General features: G+C 57.0%; 4 protein-coding genes across 4 annotated transcripts; 1 reads left to right on the top strand and 3 right to left on the bottom strand.

The window, feature by feature from the left end:
- Positions 1-730: 730 nt before the first annotated feature.
- Positions 731-2,971, bottom strand: B0T15DRAFT_546847 (uncharacterized protein; the record flags this gene model as incomplete). Its single annotated transcript, XM_062870166.1, has 3 exons — positions 2,355-2,971; positions 2,162-2,206; positions 731-2,089 (listed from the first exon to the last, which is right to left on the bottom strand). Coding segments are annotated over exons 1-3 (1,542 nt in total), but the record flags the coding sequence as incomplete, so codon positions are not given.
- B0T15DRAFT_32475 (uncharacterized protein) lies at positions 2,787-3,913 on the bottom strand. The gene has a single exon (XM_062864093.1). The coding sequence runs from the start codon at positions 3,711-3,713 to the stop codon at positions 3,081-3,083; it is 633 nt and encodes a 210-aa protein (XP_062726076.1). The 5' UTR covers positions 3,714-3,913; the 3' UTR covers positions 2,787-3,080.
- Positions 3,914-5,495: 1,582 nt separating this feature from the next.
- B0T15DRAFT_498439 (uncharacterized protein) lies at positions 5,496-8,823 on the bottom strand. Its single transcript, XM_062867315.1, has 5 exons — positions 8,356-8,823; positions 8,173-8,267; positions 7,986-8,103; positions 7,825-7,923; positions 5,496-7,758 (listed from the first exon to the last, which is right to left on the bottom strand). The coding sequence occupies exons 1-5, from the start codon at positions 8,527-8,529 to the stop codon at positions 5,755-5,757; spliced, it is 2,490 nt and encodes an 829-aa protein (XP_062726075.1). The 5' UTR covers positions 8,530-8,823; the 3' UTR covers positions 5,496-5,754.
- A 981-nt stretch (positions 8,824-9,804) lies between these two features.
- B0T15DRAFT_546829 (Ion transport protein-domain-containing protein) lies at positions 9,805-17,358 on the top strand. The gene is made up of 4 exons (XM_062870165.1): positions 9,805-11,898; positions 11,975-14,347; positions 14,434-16,211; positions 16,283-17,358. The coding sequence occupies exons 1-4, from the start codon at positions 10,249-10,251 to the stop codon at positions 16,935-16,937; spliced, it is 6,456 nt and encodes a 2,151-aa protein (XP_062726074.1). The 5' UTR covers positions 9,805-10,248; the 3' UTR covers positions 16,938-17,358.
- Positions 17,359-18,239: the final 881 nt, after the last annotated feature.

Below are 18,239 nucleotides of genomic sequence, written 5' to 3'. Positions count from 1 at the left end.
CAGGGGCCGAGACCGTCTTATTATGCTACTACGCGAGTTATGCAGTTACCCCAGCATTATTAACATTAGTCGCCTCGCTGACCTTCCTGTTCGCAAAGCTGTTCATGGACTTTGGAACCTCCACCTCATTCAAACTGTTGTCAGGTTGATCTGCTTCTCGCAGCAGTTGTTTTCTTTCGCGGAAGACATTCAACCCATCGTGATTGCACACCAAGGAGATGCATCAGCCGTAGGCCGAATCAAATCGACGAACCATCTTGCACGCAACAACTCGGTTTGCACAAAGCCATTGTTTGCGCCCTCCGGGTCCAGCAGGATGCTAGCGAAAGAGCAACCAGGCATCGGCACGCAACGAAGACAAAGAGATATTCTAGAAGCAGGATCTTACACTGGACGATATTCTCTATTATGGACGCTAAGTTAAGTATTTCCCTGTGTTGTGTATCTCAGATCCCCAATGCTCTTCCGTTCTCTCTCCCGATGAAGCAACCTAGATGTATTGTCCAGAAACCCTGCCGGCTCTCACCCAAACACCAACCCTATGATCCAACCCGCACCCTCCCCCCACCACCCTCAACGCCAGTGCCAAAGAAGCCTCAAAGTTGAGGCCTCTACGGTGCAATGTATGGATACACTATGTTCTTTTCCGGCCTATCTCTGTTCCGGAGACTCTCGTTCCCAGTCTGCCCCCTATCCATTCTTCTCGACTTCGTCTCGACCAGGCTCAATGCTCGGCCTTCGGTTCAACCCAGCTCGTGTCGAAGTGGGCCGCTTCGGGAAGCGGCTCGATCTGCCACTCATCAGCGCCTCTCGGAAACTGGGCATGCTGTTCGAGAGATAGTGTCTCATCGAGGCCCAGGAAGGCGTGAGAGAACTGGCTGTCCGCCTCGTTGCCCGCCCCCAGCTGTGCAGTCTGCCATGACTGCTGCGCTCCTCCGAGGCCGCCGTCAAACATGCTGGGTATGCTGTTGAAGTTGGCCGCATCGAACAAGATTTCGTCCTGCGGCACCAGCGACGGGTCTATCCGGTGCTCGAACTGGCGGAGGTGCTGCTGCTGCTGCTGCTGCTGATGGACCTGCAGTTGGGGTTGGGCCGGCTGCTCAACTTTGTTGTGGTGGTACTGGCTGAGGTCGTAATGCGAATGCTGCGCGTCGTGCGGCTGCTGGAATGCCAGGCTAGGAGACGGCGTCCGGTGCACAAGCACGTCCTCAACCACGCCGTGGTGCAAGTGCCTCTGCTGCGGGTTGCGGAACTGCGTCTCATAATACTGGCCTGCCAAGTCCCGGTGGTCATATGCGGCTGGCATTGGCTTGCCCGGGTTGAAGTCAAAGGCTGCCGATCGGGTATGGTGCATCATGCCCATCGCCTGCATTCCCGCGAGCTGGTGTTGGTGCTGGTTCTGGTGCGCTGCCGCATACACCGAGCGGCTGGGGACATAATCGCTGTCGGCGCCGGGCGTGTGGGTTGCCGACCGCATCCGGGTACCTCCTCTGCTGGCCCAATCATAGTCCTCCAAGTCGGACCCGTCATCGTTTTCGTCGAACCCTGCCTGGAACTTAGGGGCTGGCTTCTGCGGCTTGGACGGCGTGAATTTGTAGTCGGGGTGGGCCTTCTGGTGGTTGTCACGCTCGATATCAGCCCACGATTTGAACTGTTGCCGGATGTGCTCGGGCTCCAGCGGCCAGCTCATGCCGCAGACTCGGGACACGATCTGATGGTTGTGTTGGGACGCCCATTCCTTGGCGCGCTGCTGGTACGCCTTGCGGTACAGCATGAAGGCATTCATCGGTCTCTTGATCCGGCCGGGTTCCTTGCCCGACTCTGTTTCCTGTCGCCGTTCCTCGGACGACCGGTGGACATACGTCTCGATGTCGGCAACGGGTATCGACGAGTTCTTGGTCAGCTCGCTCATCGGCCTATCCAGCACCGGCATGTTCTTTGGCGGTTTGGACCGTTCTTTCTTCCTCTTGGGCGTCGACTTCTGGATGCGGATGCTTTGCGGACCCATGACCTTGGCGCGGCGCCGGGTGGTCACGACACCGGCACCCCGCGACGGCGTTGGCGGTGAAGTTGCGGGAGTGCTGTAGGGCTGTGAAGCTCGGGCATCCTTGTTAGTATCTCCGATTCCTATTCCTATCCGGAGGGCAACGTGGCAACTCACCTCTGGAATAGGGCCATAGGGGCTGTTGTCTTGCAGGTGCGCTGCCTGTGGGTGATATCCCGGCTGTGAGCACACGTCAGCCACACTCAATCCGTACGATATGCGATTAGTTCCCTACGAGGTCGCCACCTCCTCCGCGATGATGGTACACCATCGACGCGTCGATGCCTTGGGAGTGATGCGGCTGCGGTACCGGTGTTCCGTATCTCGATGCTGGTTGCGAGTGCGCATGGATGGACTCGGCCGCGTTGTGTTGCAGCAACTCATGGAATCCCATCGGTAGCGGTTCTGCTCTGGTCCGGGGCGGCGACGGTGGCGTATTGCGGTCCATGCTGGAGTCCACTCTTCTGCTCCCGTGATGGCCTGAGCCAAGTCACCCGCGGGCAATTGTACGGCTCTAAGCCCCTCCTTGGGTGATGCTGTATGGATGAGGCTCTCCAAGAATCTTGCCCGACAAGCGTCACTTTGGGTCGAAAAGTCGGGCAGCGAAAGCAATGGGGTGCTTCTGTCGGGCTTGGACTTTCAGATTGGGCAATGGCTCTGGTTACAACAGAAGCGACATGCTCTGCATACGGAAGTCGTCCTGGACGGTGAGCGAAGCTGCCAAGTGGGCGCGGAAGAATCGGCCTTGCTGTCAGAAAAGGCTCGGGGAGACCAGCTCTCTAGGAGGACTTCGTGTGTGGATCGGCAACGGCAATAGCAGCGGCAACGGGCTGCTGGTCTGTCTGTGCACCTAGCGGTGTCAGGAGGCGGCTGGGCTTTCAGCTGGCCCCGATAGTGTGCAGATATGCGATGGTCGGTTTGGGTGCTTTTCAACAAATCGGTCGTTAGACTCCCGCGGGGATGCTGGACCTTTTTGCAGCGCAGACCCAAGTCTTCTGAACCAGGTTCCCTCGCTCTGACTCCGACTAGCGGCGGGCTATCTTCCCCTTGATACTCTTCGTGGACGCTGCTGTACGGTCCTGTTCTTCGGTGAATCGACGTTGCCTTCCAGAAGCGATGTTGTGCCGGTGAATCTTCTTTTTCTTTGTTCTGTGCCTGTGGGTGACAGGGTATGGGACACTAGAGTGGCAGCCGGGGGAAAGCCGGTATTGATGGTGTATGCTTCTGGTGCCTCAATGAACGTGGCAGACGGGCTTTGTCTCAAGCAAAGTTTCTTGAAGGGCCTGGGGAAGAGGGAAGGAGGGGCCGGCCTTGTATTTGTATTTTCTTTATTACCGATCTGGGGCGGTTGCGATTTGGGGTGGAAGGCCATGCCGGGTTGACGCATTCGGAAGCTGGCCGGGTCAGCAGTGCAAAGGCCTCTCTGAGAGAGTCTGGATGGCGGTCCCGGATGACAACCCACACTTTGCACCGCCTGTTGGCAATCCGTCCGTGTTCGGTCGGGCTCAGGAGACCCCGAAGCTGTTGCGTGGGGCCCTTGCGCTTGCCGGAGGCAGCAAGCCGCCGTTCCTGGGACGATAGACATGCTTGCTCCCGGGCAGTCGCCCAGTTGAGCACCCCGCCGCAGCAAACTAAGGTACCTAGGGCCACGGGTAGTTTGATATGGCATCTACACACATCCTCACCCCCCCTCAGCCGCCTTCTATTGGGTCGTTGCTCCACCTGTTCGCGCAGAGAACCGAACCATTCCTTCTCGAAAAGTGACGAGGACTCGTTAAGCTTTCCCCTACGTTACACGGCCCCGTGAGCGAGGTGGGCTGATTGTGTGAAGTACCCGAGGCTCACTGGAATGTTGGAGAGGTTTTTTGGGGGGGGGGGGGGGGGGGGGGGGGTCCTCCCGGAAACGGTCCTGGGCTGCGCTTACGCCATCGCTACACCCCGGCACATGCCGAAGTGGCTCTAACTGAGGTACCTACGTTCCTTTGACAAGCCAAGCCCAACCGGAACCTTCCTGTCGTCTGAAGCGTTAGTACTGCACGCTCACGCTATGACGCTGAGGCGACGCACACCAACATGTGTGCCTTGGGGCCACGAGCCGTCCGTAAACCCAGGAGGAAGCGCAGGAAAGGCCGGCGGATGCTGGATAGGCCAGCGCGCTTCTTGCCCGGCTCTGTCTGTCAATGCCCAAGCCGCATCGTGCATGCAGGGTCTGGGTGCAGCCGGCATCTGGTTGGCCAGCCGTCCTGCAACCCGCTACGGGTGGCTGCATTAGCCCATGACTGTTTGAACAGCAAGATACACGGATACAGAAAGGCGGTCGCTCTAATTAGGGAACAAGGGGAGCACCAAGGGGCCCATATTGCTCATAGCTCTTTGCAGCTGCGCATCTGAACATCAGAAGCCAAGGGTACAATACACGGGGATCTGGGATTGTGGACGGCGGTACCGCCAATTGCTTCTAATTTCTCTTGCGGCTGGGTTTGGCTGGCTGGCCTTGAACGCGTGATTGCTACTTTGGGGTTGTTTGCCAGAGAAAGTGGCATTCCAAGGAACCAAGGGATGGCGTTCACTGATTTCCTCCGCAGGATAAAAAAAGGGACGGCTGTGCCAGCAAGCAGCATCTTCTTTAGGACACTAGACCTTAGCAAAGGGTTGCATTCGCTGGACAACTCGTTGCGCTCTCTCTAAGTGCGCTACCTGGGTGTTGACTTGCTCGTCACTCTCGACTGCCCCATTCCAACAGAACGGCATCGCATACCGGTACCTGGCGGTCTGGTTCAGCCCTTGCAGAAATACCTACCCTCTACCTTAAATCTGCAACCTTCCGAGCAGCCGGTCCAATCGCAGACCTTTCCGCTCCTTCCGCCGGTCAAGGTGTGTCTCTGTTTCGCATCTGTCTTCAAGAAGGTTTAGATGGACCGCCGAGAAACCCATGTCGTTTACCATGTAAGCCTAAACAGTTTGTCTCAAGCTTAGACCACCGGTTCGTGCAGCCTGTCGGGTCTAAGCTGCCGAAGAGACTCTAGCTAAAGCTAAATGACACCTCACTTGTCATTACATAGGTACTTCCAGATGTCAAGCAAGCGCCGAGGACCTCAGGTACTAGTATCAACAATTCCGAGCTGCTCGCTTGTAGACAAGACCGCCACGCATGGAGGCGGCTTTGGCAAAGGCGCGAGCTACTGATGCTCCTGGGTATGGAATGTACATGTACTGGACATGTACACTCTGTGCTGGCGAGCGGTCGTCCATCATGAGGCTAGCTCATCGATGAGGACGGCAGCCAACCTTGAACATCTCTACACAGTGCAGTGGGCAGGTGGCCGTTGGCCCTCAAAGGTGAACATCCAACGAAAGGGGTGGGTTACACTTTCGTTACACCTACCGCCGGTGGGGATGGACTGCACGCAGTGAGATGATGATGGCTGGTGGCTGATGGCAGATGCCGGTTCGGGGACTCAACTCGCTTCATTATATCATCGCTGAATGCCTCCTGTGACAAATTCGCTGCGGTCGTCTAGCCATTTATATCCGTAGTCTACATGCCACGCTGCTGATGCTCAAGTGTGCCAGTCCAATTCCCTCCCGAGCCGCTCATGATGTACCGAACCCAACTACGTGTGCCAACGTGTGGTCTCTGAGCGTCTAACCTAGACGCAATTATCAACCATCATCACCAACGCGGATCTCATAATTTTGAGAACCTCTCGTCAAGTCGACTGAGCATTAAGCCGGGGCGAAGTCGCCGGAGCGAGTTTGGCCGCCTGCATACCCTGGGCCTGCTGCTGAGACAGCGCGACTCTTGCTGGTTCCGCGGATTTGACCGGAGGCGTCAATATCTGCTGCCGCGGCGAGGGCGATAGAGCCGCTACTGGACGGAACGGGTGTACTCCTGACGCCGGTAGTGCCCCATTGACCTCCCGTTGCGGTTTAGCTACGGGCGGCGAGTGCTTCGTGGGAGACAGACCGCCGCTAGGAGGCGGCAGTGGCGAAGACCCTGTCGCAGTATCGGATCTGGCCTCCCGCGGCTGGGCCGCTATGAGATGTGGCAAAGCAATCGGGGTAGACGATGTCATGCCCCTAATATTCTCCGCAGGAGGCGGGGATGCTTGGCTGTTCGAGGTGGCGGGAACTGATGCAGATGTCTTTGTTGGAGGGGGCCGGGAAGGCGGTTGCTTTGATGGGGACGATCCGCCACTCCCGCTTCCGGCCAACGTTGAAAGAGCACCCATCGACTGAGCCGATTTAGCGACCAATCCCGGCTGCGCGTCGTCATCACCAGTCACGATGGCGGTTGTGTCGAGCGCGGCCGACTTCTGAACGCCGGAGTTGATCGACTGTCCATCTTGGGGTGTCAGAATTGGTTGCTCTGACGAAGAGGGTTTATTCCCCTCATCGACTGACGATTGTTGAACCAGCGTGATCGCACGCACACCATCTTTCGCCAAGTTATTCTTGGTTGTCTCCTGTAGTGGGTTGGACGTGGTACGCTCGACTGATGGAGCTGCGTCGGCTTCCTGGACGCTGGGGCTGGGGCGAGCTTGCAATGGCTCGACACCGTCAGGTCCGCATAGAGATTGCCCGGACTGAAGTTCAACCACCAACTGAGCTTGGGCCTCTTTGGGCGGTGTTGCGATCTCTGCGGCTGCTTGCTCTCTGGGAGGCGATTCCGACTGCTGATGGCGATTAACCTTGATCTTGATGACTCGGGAGTGCGGATCGTTTGCCTCCTCTTCGCGCCGACGACAAGAGCTGCAGACAAAGTGGAAGTCATCTTGATCCGCCTCCTGTTCGTTGATGCCCAGGCATTTGCTGTGCTGCCATGTATTGCACCTTTCGCACGCCACGCTGTGCGTTCCATCGTCAACCTGGCCGTAAACCCCGCAAACGCAGTCGAATATCCAATCATCTTCTTCCTCTTCCAGCTCTTGCAAAGCCTTCTTATTCCTCTCAATCTCCGCGAGGCGCCGCCGCTCCGACATGCGGGCAGCGGCACTGTCGGTGTCCCTTCTGCTATCCTCCGACAGCTGGGCCAGTTCCTCTTGGTGAAGCCGACGACGAGCCTCCCGTTCCTTGAGCCGCTGTTCCCTGGACATCAGCCGGTGATCCCTCTCGCGCTCCATCTTTAGTCGTCTCTGCTCCTCTTTTCTCCTCGCCGCTTCTTCCTCGCGCCGCTTTCGCTCCTCTTCACGAGCGCGCTCCTCCATCTTTTGCTGTTCCAGTTTGCTAGCGATGCGGCTCGATCTTTTCGCATGCGCCATCTTCTCCAGGTTGAGCAATTCCTTTTCCCGTTGAAGCTGCTTGCGCTTCCTAGATTCTTCCTGCTTCTCAAGGATTGGCAACAAGTGATCTTGAATCTGGTCGCGCAGGATCTTTTCGTTCGCGTCCTTTGTCTTCTGGATCGTCGACAAGAACCCGCGGACGTCATCGAGCGTGACAGCCACACATTCCCATTTCATACCCCCCAGCCCGTCATCTTCTGGCTCGGCTACTGCCCCGGCTTCTGACGCCTCATCTCCAGCATCGTCACTGCCGCTTGCTGCTTCGGACGACACGCGCCGTCTCTTGCTAGCGCGTTGTGCTGCTCTGGCCTTCTTCGTATTCTTCTTTGGCTTCGGGGCAGGCGGTGGGGCATCAGTGAGGCGGTAGAGGCGGTTGTCATCCAAAACGAAGTAGGTGCGATCTTGCCGGTCCCATCCATAGGGCTCGATCCGCTGTGGACATGTCAGCATCGAACTGTTCATCTGCATGGCCAACCGTGTGTGGGCTTGTTAACGTACCCAGTTTGTCTGGTCTATATCCTTCTGCTCTTCGGTTTTTTCTCGCAGCCGTTCTGGATTCATCATGATCAACTGCGTCATCTGATGTAACACGCGAATCTGGGTACGGCGATCCGTCAGCATGAAGCGGCAGTGTATCTCCAATAGTGACGGCAACATACCTTGGTGAATACGTCAAAATCCGCAAATTTTGCTGGCATCTCTGCGGTCCCGAATGGATTCTTCTCCGGCGCTTTAGCGAGAAACTGCCTTCTTGTATATTCGTCAAACAACTCGTGGCTAAGACGGAGTCAGTAAAGCGCCGTGAGAAGAGGTTAACCGCAAGTCAGCCGGGTGATCGGTACATACGTCAGCCCCCGGTGCGAAGACAAGAACTTGAGAAGCCCAAGGCCGATATCCTGCAGAACCATGGACCCTGGCTTAAGGCATTCTGCTTCCAGATCCTAGCGCAGATCGAATGTGAGCAAACGATGTCCCGTTGCGTTGCGATGGCGCCACATTGGCGGCAAGCAAAATAGGTGCGACACGCACCTCAATATCCAAGCTATCGTCGAGTTTGAGAGCTTGTCCGAAGAGGACGATAAACTGGACCAAATTGGCGAACTGCCACATATTCCTAATGCGATGTAGCATGGATGGCTGATTAGGCTGCTGGTCGTTGCCGGAGTCAAGCTCCCCTAGGGGGCGCTTTCTAGTTGCGGGCATCTTCGGTTGACTCTTTCTCGTTCGTTTTCGGCCTTGTATTGCGATGCGCGAGTGCAACGGGTGCTGCGCGTAGGAGTGAGACGTGTGATGGAGGGTTAGAGTTCGTGGTTGGCAGGCATGCGTAGGAAAATTAAGTCTTCATGGCAGAATTCTGGCGCCTGCGGGGAATGCGATGGAACAAATAAAACCTGGTAATGCTCGGGTGAGAACCGTTGCTGGGAAAAAAGGTCTTGCGATGATAGATTTCAGACGAAAGATGCGCAAGGTCGCGCGTCTTGGTTGAATTAATTACCATGACCACATACCGCGGCACGGCTAGGAACGCGACTGGGGCGGTCCCTTCCATTGGCACCCTGGCATGTTGCACCGATTACCACAAGCCCTCGATAATTACATAGATACATGAGACCTTACACTGGAGGTGCTGTTCGTATCTCTTCATGAGCACTCGGGACAATAAAGTGCAATAAGACCGTCGTTGGCTCATTCCTAGGCCATTTCAACGATTTGGGGATTAGATATTAGGCTATGGGGGTTTGTGTTGGCCGGAGAGCCTTCTATATTGTTACACTGGCATACTTTGGTATTACCTACACCTTTAGCTTACATAACCTACCTTAGGTAAGGTAATGTACAAGTACCTACCCGCGTAGGTACTGAGATGCAACATTCACAAACCTTGACGATGTGCGTGTTCCTTCAGCTATCGGATCCCTCGGTTTCCCTCGATATCTAGGTACTGTGCAGTCGACTCCAGTTTATGGCTGATCTTGGCGCGCATGACAGCTTCGCCGATCAGGACCCGGGGCTCGGTTGCCGGACACAGTGGTTAGGCAGAGCGTTTCAGAAGTCCAGAGTGGGGGCTGAGCGACCCGTGTAAACTTCCAAAGCGACACTGTCTGCACGTCAACCGGGATTTGTTCCGTTCCGCGTGTTTGGGACCCGGCCGAATGACGGGAGTAAGCCGCGCCGTCGATATCAAGCCTCTGCTCATCATTGAATACGTGTGCCCCATCGCCAACGGACTATCGATACATAAACAACTGAAAAATGATTAGAGCCCCTTGCTACAGTTGTTCTGAGCAGGGGTTCATGCCTGCTTCAGTTCCATCTTGTTGGATGCCACATGGAATTGAAGCCATGCCACTGCAGGATCACCGTGCTACATCGCACTGTAAGGATCGCTGCAACTCCAAGTCCCAGCTTTCCATTCTGGGATGGGTTGAAAGTCAAGGAACGGCCTTGGCTGCCTCCCCTTACATACCATACTAGTTACCGTATTCTCGGACAGTAGTGTAACTAGGTGTTGGACAGATTCGTATTTTGCGGCGCAGTTGTTGACCAGCTTGGCAGAGCTTCCCTAGTAGAGCAACGTGCTTCTTGTCCCTTTTTGCTGCCGCTGTGCCCACGCCGCCCAGTGCCTAACCTCGAGTTCGAACTGTTGCCAATTGCCATTGGGTATCCTCCGCAAACTATCGCGACTAGAACCGAATTCCGAGAAGACTCGCACAAGCTTCACCAACGACTTCCACCCTCACGCCGTCGACCCCGGCGCTCCAATTCAAGGCTCGTCATTGCACAATTAGGCTTTTGCCTGGGCCCGCAGAATGCCTGGTTCGGGACTGGGCTAGAACACGCTGCGACCGTGTTGGCGCACTGCGCGCCGGGAACCAACCTACAATATCGAGCAGTCCGGCTTTCGTCTGATCCCCGGCAAACATGGGCGAGAACCCGGAGCAGTCTCCCCGTCGAACCTCCGGTCCCTTGGCGCCTCCCCCACAGTCGATACCACTACAAGAGCTCCAGCGGCCCGGGGAGGCGGAGGCGGGGCGGGCGGGCGGCGGGACGGCCCAGACGGGATTGCACCACCTCTCAGGGGCGCACAATGGAGGGGGAGAGGCGGCGTCGCCCGTCACCATGTCGGCGAACCTGCCGGGCTTTTCGTCATATTGGGAGCATCCCTATCCGCCTGGCGACGACCCAGGCGGCGTCAGTGGCGGCACTTCGCCCATCGACCGCATGGCCTTGCAGTTCGCCCTTCCCCCGGACATACACCCGCAACGACCCGCCTCTGGGAGTGGGCAATATATGCCCTCAGCCAGCGACCCGTATCAAACACCCCACGCCTACTATGAGGACCGCGCCGACACCGATTCTCTAGAGTCGGACCGAGTGCCCCTCAAGCCCGCAGCACAGGCCATCGGCCGCCTGGAGCCCCCAGATGGCGATCCGTCCCCGCGGAATAGTTTCCAGACTGTGTCCGACCTCGGCAATACGCCTTCACGCGCGCGCAGCGCCCAGATGCTTGGTTTTGACCTGGAACCGGGCCTGGCCTCGGATCGGCATCGCAGCTACGGGGACCATCTGTCACCTGTAGACCGGCGCCGGTCCCGGTCGCCCTCGACGAGCTCGGCCTTGTATAGGGCGAGCTCGATCATGAGGGCCATGTCCCAACGTGTCGTTGCCATCAGCGGAGAAGGAGACCTCGTTGATCAGGCCAACCGGCAAAATCGGTCACGCTCGCCGAGTCCTCACAGACGTCTGCCGACTGACGGGGCTGGGCCCATGCTCGTTGACACGTCGTACCCTTCGCAGTTGTTCGAAACACCGGCCGAGAAAAAGCCCGCTTCTGACTACTTCCCGTCCCAGTCGCCGGCTCCCAAGCTCCGGCGGCGTGGCCCGCTTCCGAACCCCCTGAGGGGAAATTCCTTAGGCGTATTTTCCCCCGACAACCCAATACGAAAGCGGCTCTGCGATATCTTGGTCAACCCATGCACCGAGCCGATAATCTTGATTCTCATTATTGCCCAGACGGTTCTCCTGGCTGTGGAGGCCGCGCCGGACGTCTTCGTCGAGGGAAACGGAAGACCCGAACGCTGGGGTAGTACCCGGATAGACTGGGCTATATTCGGCCTCTTCGTTGTATTCACTCTCGAAATCATAGCCAGGATCATCGTGTCGGGCTTCATTGTCAATGCTGATGACTATATACCGGTCGGGAGCAAGCGGAGACTCAGGGAAAGGGTAGCCGAGCAATATCGGAACATCTTCAAACCCCAGCGGCAGAAGTCAGTCCGGCACCCGCCTCAGGAAGAGCAGTTCGTGCCTACGTTTGCAAGATCGTTTACCATGCATGGCCATGGGCTCGTTGGCCAAGCCACGCTGGAGGAGCAGCAGCGGCTCCATCTTGCGCGCAGGGCATTCCTGCGCCACAGCTTCAATAGGCTCGACTTCATCGCCGTCGTTTCGTTTTGGATATCGTTCTTCCTCGGCATAGCCGGCATGGAGCACAGGCATTCGATGTACGTATTCCGGATGCTCAGCTGCCTGAGGATCATCAGGCTGCTAGCTCTCACAAAGGGCAACGCTGTGAGTCTGCCTCTCTTCCCTTCTTTTGCGCCCCTTGAAGTACTTTGCGGCTGTGTATGCTTACCTCGAGTGGCAGATCATTCTCAGGAGTTTGAAGAAGTCTGCTCCGCTCCTCGTTCGAGTCTCCTTTCTGATGGGCTTCTTCTGGCTGCTCTTTGCCATCATTGGAGTTCAGAGCTTTAAGTCGAGCCTGAGTCGCCAATGCACCTGGATCGATCCGGAGGATCCCACAAACTTCAGTGCCGCTTACACCCCGAGCGAGTCGTTCTGCGGGGGGCATTTAAATGCGACGACAGGCGAGGCCGAACCCTGGGTGGCCGCACCGACGGGGAACCTCTCCAGGGAGTTTCTCGTACCGGGCGCGCAGAGTGCCAAGGGCTTCGTATGTCCTAGGGGATCGATCTGCCTCATGCAGGACAACCCGTACAACGGAACGGTCAATTTTGATGACATTGGCCACTCACTTGAGCTGGTCTTCGTCATCATGAGCGCCAACACGTTCTCGGATCTGATGTACTACACCATTCGCTCCGACTTCCTACCGGCTGCCTTGTTCTTCGGGGCCGGGATCATGATCATGATGCTCTGGATGACCAACTTGCTGATTGCTGTCATCACATCGTCCTTCCAAGTCATCAGAGAAGAGTCCAAGGCCAGTGCTTTCACGGCTGAAGAGGAGCCGCCTCTCTTCCACGCCAATATGGAGCGTGCTCCTCGGAAACAGTCGACGTTGCAGCGGGTTTCCAGCAAGGTGTCTTGGGTCTGGGTTCTGATCATCATTTACGGGCTCTTCTGCCAGAGTCTACGAAGCGCCACCATGTCAGACAGCCGGGAGCGGTTTATCAACGCCTCCGAGGTCCTGGTTACCAGCTTCCTCGACATCGAGATTGCGCTGCGGCTTGTGGCAAACTTCCGGCGGTTCCACCGCAGTCCCCGGAACCTGGTTGACCTTGGACTCGCCGTGACTACAACCGTCATCCTTTTCCCGCCGATCCGCAACTCGGGCGAGGTCTATAACTGGCTCACCATCTTCCAGATTCTCCGTGTCTACCGCGTGGTTCTTGCCATTCCCATGACGAGGAAGCTCATCCAGCTTGTGCTGGGAAACGTTACCGGCATTGGCAATCTGATGCTGTTCGTCTTCCTCATGACGTTTTTGATGGCTATCTTTGCTGCGCAGCTGTTCCGAGGCCAGCTGCCTGCGGCCGATTCAGACGACGAGTCGATCAGGATCCCCTTCAATACCATCTATAACTCCTTCCTCGGCATGTACCAGGTTCTGTCCAGCGAGAACTGGACCGATATTCTCTACAACGTCACCGCTTACACCACCCATCTCAACACGGCATGGGTAGGCGCGATATTCATCATCGGCTGGTTCATTCTCTCCTACTTTATTCTCATCAATATGTTCATTGCCGTCATCCAGGAGAACTTCGACGTGGGCGAGGACATGAAGCGCCTGGAGCAGGTCAAGGCATTCCTGCAGCGCAGAGAGCTGGGTACGTCGTCCAACCTTGCCCTCTCCAAGGTCTTTGGCTTCGGCAGGTCGCGAGATCGCGCGGATCCGCTCGACCAGACAACGGGCGCGGTGGACATGCTCTTCAAAGAGGGATTCGTGCGCGAATTCATTGACGAGGCTTTGGGTCCTCTCCAGGAGCAGTCCACGGACGGCACATCTCCGCAGCAGCCGGGGGCAAAAGGCAGAAGCGGCTTCTTGGCCACAGCGTGGGAGAAGCTGATTTTTCCCTTTCGCAATCGGGAACCCAACCCGTTCTACTCCAACGTTCGCTTCGGAGGGCCTATCGTTACGCTAGATCCTGGCGAGCTGGCTCGCCAAGCAGTGAGCACTACCGCTGCTCGCCGCAAGGCGCAGAGAGAGTACCTGATGCGCCATCCAAACTACAACACGTCGCTTTTCATCTTTAAGCCGCGGAACCCCCTGAGGCGTCTGTGCCAGAAGCTCGTGGGTCCTGGTCGAGGCACCGAACGCTTCGACGGCGTCCAGCCCAACAAGTATGCGTGGTACACATTCTCGGCCGTCATCTATGCCGCCATCGTCGCCATGGTCATCCTGGCTTGCATCACAACGCCCTTGTACCAGAAGGAGCATTTCAACGGTCGAGACCCCGGCATGCGGGACTGGGTGGTCTGGACCGACATGGCCTTCGCGTTTGTGTTCACGCTCGAGGCGCTCATCAAGATCATTGCCGACGGCTTCTTCTGGACGCCCAACGCTTACTTCCGCAGCACCTGGGGGATAATCGACGCCATCGTGCTGGTGAGCCTGTGGATCAACGTCATCACGCTCTTGTCCAATGCGCGGGAGGTTTCTCGGGCCGTTGGCGCTTTCAAAGCGTTGAGGGCGCTGCGCTTGCTTAACGTCAGCGACAGTGCGAGAGAGACGTTCCACTCCCTTATGATTGTCGGCGGCCCAAAGATCCTAAGCGTAAGTCGTTGTCCACGTTTGCGAAGCCCACTTTGCGGCAGTTCCCAGAGGCCTCTCTAGAGGGTGCTAACACTTGCATTAACCAGGCGGCCTTCGTCTCGATTTCCCTGCTGATTCCCTTTGCCATCTACGGCCTGAATCTCTTCAATGGGAAGCTAGTATCATGCAACGACGGATCGAGCATTGTGAACCTGACAGACTGTATCGGCGAGTACAACAGCACGCCTTTCAACAACGACTGGCCCGTGCTGGCTCCGCGGGTTGCCGCAAACCCGTTCTTCAACTTTGACGATTTCGGATCGAGCCTGTTCATCCTCTTCCAGATCGTGAGCCAGGAAGGCTGGGTCGACGTGTCCTTCGCAGCCCAGGCCATCACGGGTAAAGGCCTCCAGCCGGAGGATAGCCCGCCTTACCGTGCCCAAGGGAACGCCTTGTTCTTCGTCGTGTTCAACCTCCTGGCTACCGTCTTCGTCCTCACTCTCTTTATCTCGGTCTTCATGAGGAACTACACGGAGCAGACGGGGGTGGCGTTCCTGACCGCCGAGCAGCGGTCTTGGCTCGAGCTACGCAAGCTCCTCCGGCAGATCTCGCCGTCCAAGAGCGCATACGACGACAAGAAAAACAAGTGGAAGCTGTGGTGCCACAAGCGAGCCATCGAGAAGCGTGGCAAGTGGTACACGGCCATCACGACCGTGCTTGTTCTCCACCTGATCCTCCTCCTGACCGAATACAGCAATGAGCCTGCCTGGTGGACGCACGCCAAGGACATCCTCTTCCTCCTCTTCACGCTGATCTATATCACGAACATTGTCGTGCGCATCGTCGGCCTTGGCTGGACGCGGTTCCGCAAGAGCTCCTGGGATATGTTCTCGCTCGTGGCCGTCACCGGCGCGTTTGCGACGTCGATCCTCTTCCTCTCGGACCAGAATTCGGCTACATACATTCAACTGCACAAGTTCTTCTTGGTGGCGCTCGTCCTCTTGCTCATTCCGCGGAACGATGCGCTCGACACGCTCTTCAAGACGGCCGCTGCCAGTCTCACGACGATCGGCAGCCTGCTGGCCACCTGGCTCGTGTTCTTCCTGGTCTTCGCCATCGCGCTCACGCAGACGTTCAGCCTGACGCGGTTCGGCAGCGGCGAGGACGCCAACATCAATCTCCGCACCGTGCCGCACGCCCTCATCCTCCTGTTCCGCTTCAGCTGCGGAGAGGGCTGGAACGAGGTGATGGAGGACTTCGCCCAGATCAAGCCGCCGCTCTGCGTGGAGGGCCCCACCTTCTACGACAGCGACTGCGGCAGCACCGCCTGGGCGCGGGTGCTGTTCATCGCGTGGAACATCATCAGCATGTACATCTTTGTCAGTCTGTTTGTGTCGCTCATCTACGAGAGTTTCTCGTACGTGTACCAGCGGACCAACGGGCTGGCCGTCGTGGACCGGGACGAGATCCGGCGATTCAAGGAGGCCTGGCGCAGCGTTGATCCGTCGGGGACCGGCTTCATCAGCAAGGAGGCCTTCCCGCGGCTCCTCGGAGAGCTTTCCGGCGTGTTCGAGATGCGCATCTACGACAATGACGATTCGGTGCGCGCGATCCTCGAGGACGTGCGCAATGAAAACGATGCGGCCAGCATCAGGCATGCGTCGATCGTCAGCAAGAGCCAGTACCAGACGGGCATCGACCTCAAGAAGCTGAATGAGCGTTTGTCGAGGATCGACGTTGCCAAAGTCCGCGAGCGTCGGCGCCGCTTCAACATCTTCTTTGAAGAGGTCATGGTCTCGGCGGATCCCGAGAGGGGCATCTCGTTCACGACGGTGCTGATGCTCCTGGCGCACTACAACATCATCAACGACAGCAAGAGTTTACGGTATGTGTCGTGCCTCCTGATCCGATGTGTGGCTGCAGCAAGCTGAGCTAACAAATGTATTCTTGCTTCAGGCTCGAGGAGTTCTTGCGTCGCAAACTGCGCCTTCAGCGTGTCGAGGAAGAGGTCCGCAGACGGATCGTACTGGGCTTTTTCGACACGGTCTACTATTCACGGCAATTCAAGCGGCACATGGAGACCAAGCGCGCCGGACGCATGACGGCGATTCCCCAACTCGACGTTCCGGAGATTCTGGTGGACAACGACGGCCACGAGGAAGAAGAACGGCGGCAGCGGGAGCAGACGACGGCAGGTCGCAGCAGAGCCCAGTCGACCGCAGCCGCTCCCGTGCTCGGCTCCGCGTCCAGCAGTTTGCTCTCGCCGTCGACCAGCCGGGCTCGCTCGCCGCAACACCGCAGCTGGGCGGGGCTTGGTGCGGATCTGTCGTCGTACGACACTTCGTACGGGCATCCGCTTGCGGGACCACGGGCATCCAAGCCCGCTGCCTCTGCTGCCGGTCACCTGTCGCAGTCCAGTGCCTTCAGCTTCGAGCTATCGGGCCCGGGGGAGGTGGCCGGTGACGATGCTGACGAGGCTACGAACCTCGGGAGACGGGGCAGTTCGGTGGATCCTGCCGTCGTCAGGGATGTGTTGGATAACTCGGTGTGGGTCGAAAGTATCAGGAGGAGCGCAACCACCATGAAGAAGGGCGGTGGGTGGGGCAGGTGAACCTGAGAGGAGGGTCGATCTTGGAGGTAATCTTGAGAGTGGGCTGGGAATTGGAATGGCGTTTGGTGTCAGGCACTCACTGGGGTTTTCAGGCGCATGAGCGATGATAATGGAGAATGCATCACTTACTGCTTCATGGTGTGGGCTTCTGGTTGGTGGTGGGCCAGGTTCTTTGCAAAAAGATTGGCGCTCTTTGGGGGCAGCGGCTTCACTCTGGACAATCTTTGCTTCTGCTCTTCCTGTCCTGTTCTTCTTGTTTTTCCTTCTATGTTGTGTTGGAAGAGGAGTTGGGGCCAGTTACTACCTTAGTATGTACAGCACCACGTACGTCCCAAAGATGGTAGACAAGATGTGGGCTTTGTTGGAAGGGGATTTGGAAGCGCTAGATACTTAGACTATTATTACTAAGGTAGTACTCTCTTTCCTTCCTCCTGAAGTCTAGATCTGTTCCAGGGAGCCAACAGAGTTCAGTTCAACAATCAAAACTTTTCGAATGTATTACTTGTAAGTACATCGTACCAATACAGGATAATAAGCGTCCCTGGGCAGGGCTGCCGTGGCTGGCTTCGGGGAATGGTGCCACGACTCGTGAACACCGAACACTGCCATCATCACAAGCAATCCAATGCGGGAATCCCTGCACAATGTGGGAATCCCAAGCGGCCGCCAGCACAATCCAGGCCGAACGAATCTGATGCAAACCACCAACAGCAGCGGAAATATGATGCAGTGTTTCATATTGTCTGTGACAAACAGTCCGTTCTCAAAAACTACGTGCATAAGTCGCCACGACCGGCAACGATTTAGACTTCGAGAAGAGAACCATCGGTATCAACTGGGTTTTCCCTCGAGGAGAGTTCTGCAACCTCAGGATACCTTGGTACTGTAGTACTCATCTGGTGTTGGCGAAGGTGACCGACCTGAAACAGTCAACGGACGGGACGTCCCTGATGAGAGCAACCCTTGGTCACGCTCGGTGCCCCACTCCTGCCGCAGAGCTGTGTGGGGCTGCACCCGCCTCTGACGACGATCATACATTCACCCAAGTCGTAGCAGAGCACACTGTTGATATCATGTCCACGAGGTGTTAGATCGACAACTTCTTCAACATGGACACTACCGATTCTCACGGTCGAGCCATATGGCCGCAACCAAGTCCATTGCGAGGTTCTAGCACTGCAGCTTACAGCGTGCTCTATACCTAAGGTACCTTAGAGAATGGGGGACCGACATCTCCAGAACCCCACGCAGAGCTGTGTGTCATCGCCTGACGCAAGAGCTGGTTGTTTCATCGCTGGCTTG

Source organism: Chaetomium strumarium (genome assembly GCF_033439665.1).
Source record: "Chaetomium strumarium strain CBS 333.67 chromosome Unknown B0T15scaffold_1, whole genome shotgun sequence".
NCBI lineage: Eukaryota > Fungi > Ascomycota > Sordariomycetes > Sordariales > Chaetomiaceae > Chaetomium > Chaetomium strumarium.
The sequence above is the reverse complement of the archived record's forward strand: the minus strand, read 5'-3'. Positions and strand labels throughout refer to the sequence as shown.

Bases quoted from the DNA above. Each gene is read 5' to 3' on its own strand.
- B0T15DRAFT_32475 (XM_062864093.1), bottom strand. From the start codon at position 3,713: ATGCCATATCAAACTACCCGTGGCCCTAGGTACCTTAGTTTGCTGCGG.
- B0T15DRAFT_498439 (XM_062867315.1), bottom strand. From the start codon at position 8,529: ATGCCCGCAACTAGAAAGCGCCCCCTAGGGGAGCTTGACTCCGGCAAC. The intron at 8,268-8,355 runs GTGCGTGTCGCA...GATCTGCGCTAG, and splicing joins ACGATAGCTTGGATATTGAG to GATCTGGAAGCAGAATGCCT. The intron at 7,924-7,985 runs GTATGTTGCCGT...CGCCGTACCCAG, and splicing joins ATTTTGACGTATTCACCAAG to ATTCGCGTGTTACATCAGAT.
- B0T15DRAFT_546829 (XM_062870165.1), top strand. From the start codon at position 10,249: ATGGGCGAGAACCCGGAGCAGTCTCCCCGTCGAACCTCCGGTCCCTTG. The intron at 11,899-11,974 runs GTGAGTCTGCCT...CTCGAGTGGCAG, and splicing joins CTCTCACAAAGGGCAACGCT to ATCATTCTCAGGAGTTTGAA. The intron at 16,212-16,282 runs GTATGTGTCGTG...TTCTTGCTTCAG, and splicing joins AACGACAGCAAGAGTTTACG to GCTCGAGGAGTTCTTGCGTC.